The sequence below is a fragment of the Phalacrocorax carbo genome, chromosome 4 (genome assembly GCF_963921805.1).
Source record: "Phalacrocorax carbo chromosome 4, bPhaCar2.1, whole genome shotgun sequence".
In the NCBI taxonomy this organism is placed as follows: Eukaryota; Metazoa; Chordata; class Aves; order Suliformes; family Phalacrocoracidae; genus Phalacrocorax; species Phalacrocorax carbo.
The window spans coordinates 82029926-82041572 of NC_087516.1; the positions used below are offsets into that span (position 1 = coordinate 82029926).

The window sequence follows — 11647 nt, forward strand, 5'->3', positions numbered from 1 at the left end:
CCTAAGAATAATGGTTTCAAAGGCCATTCCTAGCGTAAGATTTAATAATAAACAGGAAAGCATGTTGAGCACACTTGGCATACACGCATTTATTTTCAAACATCCTACGTCTTCTGACACTTGAGGATTTTGCAGCAGTGGGCAAATGACGCTGCACTTAAAAGAGTTAAAAGCCTATCCCATGCTAAAAACAATTCCAAAGTAGAAAGATTAATAGAATCACTAAAGCATCAGACTGATATTTAAAGCCTCAATAGTGTTTGACAACATGTCAGGGAACAAGAAAGTTGTTGAAAGACAGACAGGGGTGGAAGACATTTGTACTCATCCCAAACTGCGTACTTTTCCATTTCATATTTTTGTCTGGGGACTGTGAAGCACAGGTTAGTAGTGCTTCCCCTGCAGAGTGTAGCGAGCCTGTGTGAGAACTTGGGCACAGAAGCTGCTGGCCTGGTAGCAGAGGAGTCCTTGCTATAAACAGTACTAACAGAACTAGGCGCAAGATGTCCCTCTGCAATAAATCAGTCCCCAAGCACAGAAAAGTAGAATATCCCCAGGGTCAGCAGGAGGTGCCAATGGGGCAGCTTCCCTAGCGTTAGTGTTTCTCCTCATCTGCTTTCTGAAAAGCAATTTTGCCTTGGATTTGTGGCAGCATGGAATGCTGTGCTTGAATTCAAGGGACTGACTTACCACTGATTCTGTCCAAACCAAATGATTTACAGCTACAACTCAGCAGAAGTAGCTTCGTGAGAACCAGCTATGCAGATACAAGCTTGGTTTTGTTGACTTTAAAGCTGCAGAACTATATTCAGAGTAGATCAAACCTCTTTTTTTAGCTTGAGGTCATCTTGTGTGGGAAGAAGAGATTAGTAAGTTGTTCCTGAACTGGCCTGAGTTATTGTCAACAGTATTTTGGTTGAGTTTAGGTCATTTCCTGTATTTCCTAATAATTTTTTCCCCACTGATTTGTCATTTTTTGCAGGAGTGTTGCAAACTTAGTCAAAATGTTAATAAAGGCACCCCCCCGTTTCCTATAAATTGTTTGTGTTGAAAATGAAAGGATGATTTTTAGATGGCTTGTGTATCACAGTTCATACTGGTTATGCATATTTCACAGATATACCACGGGTGAGGTGTAGGGAATGAGAGCATGTATTCACCCCATAGCCCAGCAGGTTGGGAAAGGGCAATGAAAAGTGCACTCTTAGTTGCGTTCAAGGAGCCAAGCTAAAAAGAGTTTCAAAAGACTGTGAGAACCGAAGGGAGCAGGTGGGGAGGTACAAATAGCCAGAGAGAAGGGAGATCTGCCAAGCAAAAAGACAGCTTAACATCCTTGTGCTGGAATCCAGCAGAGTTGGGAACCGGTCTGGGCTTCCTGCCTGCTGCCAGCAGAAGGCAAAGAATTGGCCTGGGGAGGTGAAAGGTTCGTAGACTTGTGGGCCCCAGAGCAGCTACATACAGCCGGGATGTTGCAGAACGAATAGCGCTTTGTTATTCCATGTCATACAGGTGGATGACAGCAGGACTGTTAGGCAAATCTTGGCCACAGCAGGACACCACAGATGGCAACCAGCCCCCTAGAGAGAAAAACCTAATCCCAGCCTAATATTTTTGAGTGGATCACATGGAGAGACTCCAAACAGTAAGTTGAACTCCCAGAGAGAACATGGGATGGGCATGTTTTTTGCAAAGGCGCCTGCAAAGGGGATAGGAAGCAAACAAGTTGCAGTATAAGTTTCTGTATGTGAGTTCAAACTGGTTTGTGCCCAGTATCCATTCCAGCCTCAGGCTCTCTGCTCTGCTTACCCTCCAGGTACAACATTTGTACACCAAACTACTTCACAAATAGAAACAGATTGCATTTCACCTAAAACTAATCAAATTATCTAATTTGTCAGAAGCTTGTTGTCAGCAGCATGAGCAGGTGAAATTAAAAGTTAGATCTTTGGTTGCACACTTTCTGGCTTTGCCAAGCTTTGAGTGAGGCAGTTTATTATTTGCTTTTTGATATCCTGAGCTGCTGGCTGTTAGGCTGTTACATCCACCTAGGAATGTCAACAAGAACTTGTTTCTCACATGTAGCTTCAGTAGTCTCACAGACAGGACATTGTATTAGACTGATATCAGCCCATTCTAGCATAACCATTTTCACGTAGCAAGGCAACTTTGTTAAAAACTTTGTTTTTAAATCTACCTTGATGCTTGAGAGAACAGATTGCTCAATTATGAGAAATCACCTCTGTAAACTTGGAGAAAAGACTAATTGGCTCCTCCAATAATACTTAAATCCAGAGTTCTTTCTGTCACCATACAAATCACATTTAATTTATATAGCATAGGCCCTGCTGGGCAAGCAGTGATGTGAATAGCATAACAACTTAAGTTATCGTGAAAGCGCAGTGCAGGTCTCTGTAGAAACCTTGCCTGATCATTCAGCAAGATGATGCATTCATGAGGACTAGATGCATTGTCTGTGGGATCAAAGTGCAGTGCAGGGCATTTAACTAAAAAAAATTGTTCTCAATTTGAGAGACTTCTCAGGGTTAGTCTGTTTGAAGCATGTTCATCATTGCATTACAGAATCTATTCTAGTGCAGGTTAAGTGGCTTTCTAGTGAATATCTTAATCTAATACCACAGCTAATCTTCTCAGATGAGCCTCTAATGTACATATAAATACACTGAAATGGCAGGGGCTGCTGCACAAGTGCTTTTTAAGTTGAGCATCTCTCACTATTTGAAGCGCTTGCATTAATGGGGGAAAAAGAATTGTAAACAGCTTGGAATAACATGTTCTGCTTTGGCTTCAGTGCTTTCTGAAGATGAGCTTGTACTTCAGCTGTACCTCTGTATGAGGTATATTGTTCACTTAAATTTAGTGTTAGAAAAGCTAAGTGCAAAAAATGCAATTAAGGTACCAAGCCATTAGTTCCAGCACAATTTCACCTGTTCAGTTAAAGCGGGAAGTTGCTGAGTGAAACCCACTCAAATGTTTTGTGTTCTCTGGTGGTGCCCATGATGGGAATCTAGGAGCCTTTTGTTTATACACAGTAAGCATAGCCATAATTAAACACTAGAAATACTTGTTACAGCAAAGCAGTAGCCCTTAAAAATGAGTGAGCGTCATGTAAATACTTATTTTTCAACTCAGGGCCTGCTAACTATGTTGTATTTTCCTTTTAAGTTTATGTATTTAGTTACTGAAGTCCCATATTAGTTCCCTGTTGAGACAGTTGAGGACTAGTGCATGCACATGTGTTTAAGACCACTGAGGCAGTATAAACCACCTGCTGAATTGTCAGCTCCATCCTCTCCCTTTTCAGTCAGTTGCCAGAAATAATAGCACATGCTTTCCAGACCTGCGGTACTTCTCATGCAGAAGTAGTTACAGGGGTTCTTTTCATCCTGGACAGGCAGTTAAAAAAAGCAATTTACAGTCAGTCTTGAGTTTAGCTCCCACCCAGATTTCCTACCTTTTTCTCTTCTAGAAAAGGTCTCTTGAAGGAAATGAGCCTTACTCACCTGAACCTTCAGGTTGCTCGAGACAACCAGAGAGCAAAGCTACTATCTGCAGAAGAAACTGACCCACAGAACAAGTTCTTCTGTCAGGTGGCAACAGCTGGGAGTGGCTTACTTTATATGAGAACAAAAACACTCCAACTTGCCCACGCAGTTGTTCATTTCTCTTTACCTGTCTCCCTCTTCACCCTCCCCCCAACACCCCCAAGATTTTCTTTAGCCATTTTGGGGCTATGCCTGCAGGAACAGGCAGCCCCACCCACTCTCAGTGGATTTGTTTCATGAAACAGCTGGTACTGAAGTCGCAGTAACACCATTTCAGACACTTGTTCTTCACAGCAGCACTAATATTGTCCCACCAATGGGATGTCCATTAGCCAGTAGATGCAGGAAGTAAGCCTCTGAAGCTCATCTTCCAGCCCATCACCAAAACCCATTCTATTTCATGTATTCAGACTGCTCCACCATGCAGATCAGGAAAGAATTAGCAGGGGCAATTAGATCAATGTGCTTTTGAAGTGAACGTTCCAAACCAAAGTGCTAATTTACACACTTTCAGAACTCCTACAAGGCTATGCTCCCGGGACCAAGTTCCCTCTAGGGAACGTAGCTCTAGGATTGCAAGCTGGAGCTAGGTTCCTCTTCATGGAAAGAGGAGCTTGCTGAGGTGGCATCACGTATTTGCAACCAAAAATACAAAAAGCAAGCAAGCAGAGCAGCTTTCTGCTTCTGTCATTTAAAAAAAAAAAAATCATCTGGTTGAAGCTGAAAGTATTGTACTTCATCTGACTTACTACAAGGCCAGAAATTAAAACCAATTTATTTTGAGAAGTTTAGTCTTGAAAAAAAAATCCCACCATAGATGTTAAAGCTAAGCAGTTGCTAACAATACTGTGGTATTGTTTATAGGTAGGTGGCATAAGCCACCTAACTCTTATTTCAGAGAGAATCCTATTCCCTAGCCATCACAGCAGTCCAGGTTTTTTTAAAGCCTGTTCCCACCTTGACAAAGTAACTTATTAAGCTCAGACAGGCCTTTCTGACCTTTGCTCTCCACTCAGCAGGATGATCTGACTAAGAGGGAGCTGCCTGCCAAGGCTTCATTTGAGCCGAGGTGCTTCCTGGCTAGTGGGGAGAATAAAACACTTGGGGGCTAAACCTTTGCAACTCCAAAGGGTGCCAGCCACTTCCCAGTAACTCTTTAGCACTAAGGTTTCAGGTCAAGTTATCTCAAAATTATTAAGAGGCAGTTCACTGGTCAAGTTGTAAAGGACTGTCAGTCTGAAAGTGTTTATTGCTTACTTAATACATTACATAAGTTAAAACACTTAAGTTCCTACTACTACAGCGTAGGTAACCCCACCTCCCAGTACGCCGCAAAAGCCCTAAGTAGTCAGTACAAAGTTGCATCCCATAGCCCCACTCAAAGCAACACAAGCTCCAGTCCAGGGTCCAGATTTACCTGGACAAGAAGCTGCTTAGATCGCTGCTCACGCCTTCGTAGCCTACCTTGCACATCTTCAGAACGTGTTAGAAGTTGATTTTTCAGGTTGCCAAAAGATTTCCTAAAGGGGCGGGCAGAGATCTGCTGCTCATGCAGTTTAACCAGGTTTGATACAGGATTTACTGAGCTCTGCACTTGAGAAGGTCTTCTACTGAAGAAGGGGTAAGGTTTAGGGGCTCTGTGATTCATCTAAGCAGGTTTGCCATTCAGTAAGCAGCTTCCAAAGTCCCATTAATGGTATCCCCACCACTGATGAACCATTTGATCTTCATGTTCAGTCACTAGGGTCCTGTTATCACATTCTTCCCAACGTCTGACCTTCCCATTCTCCACCAAGATAAATTTCCACTCTACTCTGGTGTCTACTGGCAGAACAATGGATTCAGACCAGAAGCCATCCTTGTCGGACTTGAGGGGAACGTAGCTGTGCCACTGGCCGAGACACTCATGGTCGCCAGTAACACCAATCAGCTGAGCATCAGAGTGAGTGATGTAGTGTACGCGGAAAGTCACCTGGATATTTTGAAGCATGGGGGGCACGGCTGCAACTCTCTTTGCTTTCAAGTCCCCGTCAGGGCAGTCTCCTTGTTCCCACTCCTTGCTCTCAGAGTCTTCCATGCTGGTATTCTTGCCAGCCTCCCCCCAGGCCAGGTGCTCAGAAACAACTTCCCAGTCTTCATGGTCCAGGTCCCTACTTTCCACTGGCTGACCCAGCTGCCCCTTGTTTCTGTCCTTACAAGCATCATTGGAGGTTCCTGCCAAGTTCATCACACACCATCCATCACTCACCGGTCCCACCTGGGATCTCACGTTGCCCATGTGGCTGTCATGCGTGTCAGTCAGATGCTCCCCGGAGTCGGTAGCACCTTGCTTTGGGAGCAGCTGCTCCACCTCCAGAGGTTCACCTGAAATGCCACCGCTTTGAACGTGGTTAAGCTCTTTTCTTGGTACAGCCACCAGATCCTCCCCTGGCTTCGGAGAGCTGGAGAGGGCAGCAGCCTTAGCCTCCAGCAGCGCTTGCTCACCGCTCCCCAGCGGATCCTCTAAAAGCAACATTTAATCAAAAGAGGAACGGTTTTAGCAAGGCGGTTAAGCCGAGCAGCGACAAACCCAAGCCCCGGCCGGCAGGCTGGGACAGACCGAGACGCACCGAGCCGGGGCTCCCCGCCACACCCCCCGCCGCGGGACCCTACCTGCGCCCGCCTCCTCCTCCTCCTCCTCCTCCTCCTGGCCCCTCGCCTGCGGGGTTCTCTCGCGGCCGCCCTCGTCGCCTCGCCCGTCGCTCCCGCCGTACCACAGCCAGGCGAGGAGGGCGGCCAGCAGCCCCACCACCAGCGCCGGCCACAGCCCCGCTCCCAGCCAGCCCCAGCCGCGGGGCTCGGCGGGGAGAGCGGCGGCGGGGGCGGCGGCAGCAGCAGCGACAGGGGGCTGCCGGAGCACGGGGGGGCCGCGATCACGGGCCATGGCCGGGCGCTGCCAGCGGGGCCGCCGCCGCTTCCCCCCCACCCCACGGCGCCGCTTTAAGCCGGGCCCCGGCCCCGGGGAGGAGCCACATCCCGCCCCCGGGGGCGGCTCCCCTCGGCGCCTGGTGGGGCCGTCCCTGGGGTGGCTGGAGGGAGGGAAAAGGCGGGTCGGAATGAAAAAGTCACAAGTTAGGGGAGAAAAAGCTGAAAGGCTTGCTGTCTCCCGCCCCCCGCCCCTTCTTTCGTGCCATCTTTCCCATTTTTCTACTCTTACCTCATTTTGTCTCTCTAGCTAGGCGCTCTGCCCACGGTAGGCACTCTGCAAGTGTTTTAAACCACATATAACACAAAAATGAAGGGAGGTGACATGCAGGAGTGGAGGACCGAATGCTTAGGTTTCTTACCTGTTTTTGCATGAAAGCAATCATTGGACCTGTAGCAACTCCAGAGATTTATGAAGTTTAATTCTAGCAGTACCACTGGGCTTAGATTTATATGCTCTCCCAGGTGTGCTGAGGGTGACCGATCTGCTTGTACTTTTAATGCTTGTACTGATGAAAATCCAGGCTTTCTCTAGTATCCCTCAGAAGTGAGATGAGTTCACTACTAATTTTGTAACTTCTGCATCATACTCTAATGACTACAATTGGATTTCTGAACGTTGTCTTCCGTATTATGCTCAGGAAGCTTTTGTGAACTACTGGGACTTCAGAATCCATTAGTGCGGAGGATATTTGATGTTTATTTTAATTTCTTGTCATTTTACTACCCAGTTTTACTCTTGAAGTGATTATGTCACATTTTCTTTCAAAGTTAAAAGGTTATACCCATAAATCTTATTAGGAACCCCAGAAATTTAGTAAATGTGACTTTTGACTTTGTATTTTGAATTAGCAATTCTGGAGTGACAAACTGAAAAATCGGTGTAGATGATGAACCCCAAAGACTAGCACCAGAGAAGGAGTTAGGGGAGGCAGTTCCATTCAGTTTGGACCGCTGCCTTGTTTAAATCCATTCTCTTTATCTGAACAAAGGTGTTGTCACGACATGAATTCCAAAGCCCACTGATGAGATTTTACCCACTATCTCATTAGAAAAGAGAATGGCTAAGTGGATGTCCCAGTAAGTCTATTTCCAGTGTGTGAACTTCTTAATCTTTCAGTGTCATTTAGAGCAGCGCTACCTCAGCTTAACAGGACAGTAAATGTCATTCGAATTTATAGAAGCACAAGTGTGCAGTCTTTGCGGTGAGGTTCCCTGGCTGATATGGCATATGGTGGCCTGTGCAAATACACAGAATTCATGATCTAAATATTTTTCCTTTCTTTGCTTACCACAGTACCTAAGACCTTCTCTGAAGCCCTCCTCCAACAAAGTGCTGAGCTTGTGCTTAAGTGAAAACATCTATTTTGGTAGTTTGATGTGTGGGATGTGTTCAGGCATGTGCTAAACATGCCCTGATCAGATCTTCTGCTCAATAATATAGTGAAAGAAACGAGCTGAGAAGCTAGGGCCTGCCTTGGCACTTTCTCAGTGAACGTGGGGTTGGGTGCCCTCTCTTTTACCACTGTTGATTCTTCAAGGTGCAGGTTAGCCTTGCTTCTTAAAACAGAGTCTTGACTGTAACGAGTGTGTTAACTACTGAAACTCTTTGCGTAGTAGGTGATGTTTTCACTGTTTACTTGTATTCCTTTCTTCTAGCCTTCAAAACAGAGACACTCAGCCCATGTTCTGTGTTTGTATATCACCTTGCTCAGCTGGCATTATCAGTTAGGGTACCTACGCACTCCTGTTCTTTAGGTAGTGTGCGTGTGCTGCAATTTAAAATTCCTTGTCATCTCCCTGAAGCAGAGCAGACAAAAATCATTAATTATTGTATCATTACACTAAAAGAGCATCCTTCTGCCAGCCATCAGCACAGATGAAGAGGTAGTGTTTGGAGTTGCTAACCCCAGTTATTTCTTTTCTTAAGTATATTTGAAAAAACAGCTTAGGAAGGAAGAGACACCAAACGAACACAGCTTAGAAGTGGCTATTACAGAAATCCTCAAGGAATGGTTTATTTCAAGGAGACGGAAATGCACATGGTGAAAGGCAGGGTGCTGCTTTAATGAGCGAGAATAGAGCAAAGGTCTCCTCTGGTTCTGTTCATCTTCCGTGCTCATACAAGTCTCTTCTGTTGCCAGACTTTTTCATCCAGTGTCTGCAGAAGAAATTAAAGCAAAGCATACAGATTGCTTTGAGTGCTCAGAGAGTAACTGTTGTTACTAGTAATGCATTTGAATGATTACAAGAAGAGGGAGTCACAAAGGACCCAGGTGCCACCAGCGACAAGCTTGCCGCACAGCCAGGCAGAGAAGGACAGTTCTATAACCCAGATCCCAGCTTCCCACGCGAGTCCTACATAGTCCCCAGAAGGCACCTGCTATTTTTGCCCAGTTGCTTCCAGGTGCCTTCAGCATCCACTAATGCAAATGCAATTTGATTGCTGTTGTCTCCGAGACCAGGGCCATCCTTGTGCAACAGCTGCAGTTCAGAGGTGAGGGAGGTTTTGGTGAGCAAGGGGGTTCGGCTTTAGCAACGATTACTTGCTTTGGGTGGCTGCAGCGGGTGGCAGGACCTGAGGAGGCTTCTTAATTTGCAAACCTCTGGGTAGGATTGCACTTCAGTCCATACGGAGTCCATACATAAGTCCGCACCGTGGCAGAAAAGTTGTCTGACCCTTTGGCTCCCCTGTCCTCATTGCCTGTTTTGTGCAGGCCTTTGCTTTCATGTGACCGTTGAAGTGGGTCAGATTAGGTGACTGTTCCAGCTGAAAATTAACACAGAAAATTTAAAAAAAAAAATTTCATCCACACAAGTACTTGTGCCAACAGAGGGGAAAACAAGAATAGATGGCTAAAGGAAAGGCAGACCTTTCCCTTTCAGAGGCAACATGGATTTATGCTGAATATAACTAGTTTTAGGTCATTCAGTCATGGTTGTAACAATGATACTCTGTCCATGTAGCAGCAAATTTGTGCTTTGGACCTCCTCTTGAATGACTATAATTTATTTTCTATTTCCTTTTTTTAGAACAGTGTTCTTGGCAAATGCTAAGGCTGAAATTCCTGAGTCACTGATCACTTATCAAGTGTTAGAAGCACAGATGCTGGACGGAAGAGAGGTGAGAAGAGTCATGGCCCAAGACCTCACAGGATGCTGAGTCCTGAGGTTCCTGTTTTGAAGCTAATGCACAGATCGTCACAGACGGTAACTTACCCCTGGTTTTTGGTAGCCCTACCTCTCTAGGAATTCTTGAGTTGCTCACACCCTGTAGAACATCAAGACCTCTGCCTCCCAAGAGAATTTCCAGATTATTAGAAATGCTCCAAAATGTATCTTGTATTTTTTAAAGCTTTCATTGGAACCAAACAAAGCGACAGGACAATTAAGGGGCAAGGAAACAAGTTTTTCAAAGCCTTAGGGACACTAGCAATTCTGTTTCTAATTAATTGAAGATTTTAGTTTGTTCCTGCAATCATTTCTGATGTGGCATTAGTTTGGAAGTTAGTGTTCTGTGCACACTGAGGTTTCATTGCACCATTGGTTATTCAGTAAAGGTGGTAGCAGTCGCTGGACCATATTTTGAAAAGCTACCTGTGACGTTGCAGAATTACCAGGCAGCTGGCTGGCCTGAGATCAGGAGCCTCAAACCTGCCACCTTTCACATGGCAAAACCAAAACAGTAGGGTGGATGTTTACTGTTACATTTCTCTAAACAACTCTACAGCCGGAGCTGTGGAAGTCCTGGCCCTCCTGCAAATGAATTTTATTCTGTAAGCTGTGCCATCTAGTGTGGTGAGAGGGAATCTCAGTTGTAGCTTACAAGCGAGTGAGAAATGCCCTGCTGAATCAGACCCGTGGTGCATCTATGCCACTAGTCTGGTTCTGACAGTGGCAGTAGGGCATGCTACTTGGGGAGCGCTTTTGAGCCTGGCCAGTGTCTGATCCCGTGGTGTCCACAGGCGCTGTATTAAGGATGTTGGAGAGAACAGCTCTTCAACAAGCCTTGTGTGCGTACAGTGCTTCTTCCAGTTTTATAACAGAACAAAATGGAAACATGAACAGGTACAAAAGAAATAAAAATTAAGGAGCCCTGTTATTCCCTGTGGCTGTACTCTTGGGGCATCTGGGAGTTCCACAGACGACCTGAGAATAAGAGTTTGGCAGGGGAAGCTTTATGGAGGTTTGCAGAGAGCTCTTCCTGAGCCTAAGGACAGCATGCGTTAAAAAATCCAGTGGTGTTTTTAAGAAGCCCTGTTGAGGAGTGAAAGGAGAACAGGTCACAGGTCAGGCTTGAATCAGGTAGCAGCTTTCTGATAATGACAGCTGTCAGTGTTCGTTCATTGCCAGGCCTTACCCTGTGGATTCTCACTGTCACAGAGTGAAAAACCAAGCAGTCATTGTCACCAGTCAGGTGAATAGTAAGAGACATTATGCCTCTTATTCTCACGGCAAGTGGTGCCCAGGCATGCCTCCATAACCTGCATTCCCTGTGGTCAGGGCTCAGCGTCAGTGGTACACAGCGCTTATGGTGTCGTAAAATTGTGAACGCCATTGCCTGTTTCTTTCAGATCCATTAAAGGTTTGCCCACATTTTGCCTTTTCCATGTTTTAGGGTCAAGGTACCAGGCACCGTATCTACTCTTAACAACTTTGGGCTGGCATGATTCCTAAAAAATATAGAATAACATGTAATAATTCTCTTAAGCATATTTGCTATTGATAGAGCAGATACCAAGTACTAGTGCTGCGTAAGTGTGCTTTGGTAATTACCCCTTGCAGTAGCAGTAAAGGATAATCATGTTCAACCCCATTGATTCTTTCAGTGTGAAGGATACTAGACAGAAGACTTCTGTCCTGTCTACTCTTCTTGTTAAAGTTTCTGACCCAACCACTTACTAGTAAGTTGTTTTTTCTTTGCAACCAAAGGAGTAGACAGTTTAACTGGGAATGGTCAGATTCGCTTGGGAATATACCTCTGTAGTAAAAGAGGATGCACAGCAGAGTGGAGGAAGGCAAGGAGGGGATATAGTGAGAAGGGAGGAGCACAGACAGAGCTGTGGAAGCAAGTACCGAAGTCAATTAGTTTGTTCATCTCTTCTTCCTGTCCCCAGTGA

The 11647-nt window shown here is 45.5% G+C and overlaps 1 protein-coding gene across 1 annotated transcript; it reads right to left on the reverse strand.

Annotated features, from left to right (window-relative positions):
- Positions 1–4776: 4776 nt before the first annotated feature.
- On the reverse strand, positions 4777–6554 carry STBD1 (starch binding domain 1). The gene is made up of 2 exons (XM_064450691.1): positions 6216–6554; positions 4777–6065 (listed from the first exon to the last, which is right to left on the reverse strand). The coding sequence occupies exons 1-2, from the start codon at positions 6484–6486 to the stop codon at positions 5254–5256; spliced, it is 1083 nt and encodes a 360-aa protein (XP_064306761.1). The 5' UTR covers positions 6487–6554; the 3' UTR covers positions 4777–5253.
- Between the last annotated feature and the right edge of the window lie 5093 nt (positions 6555–11647).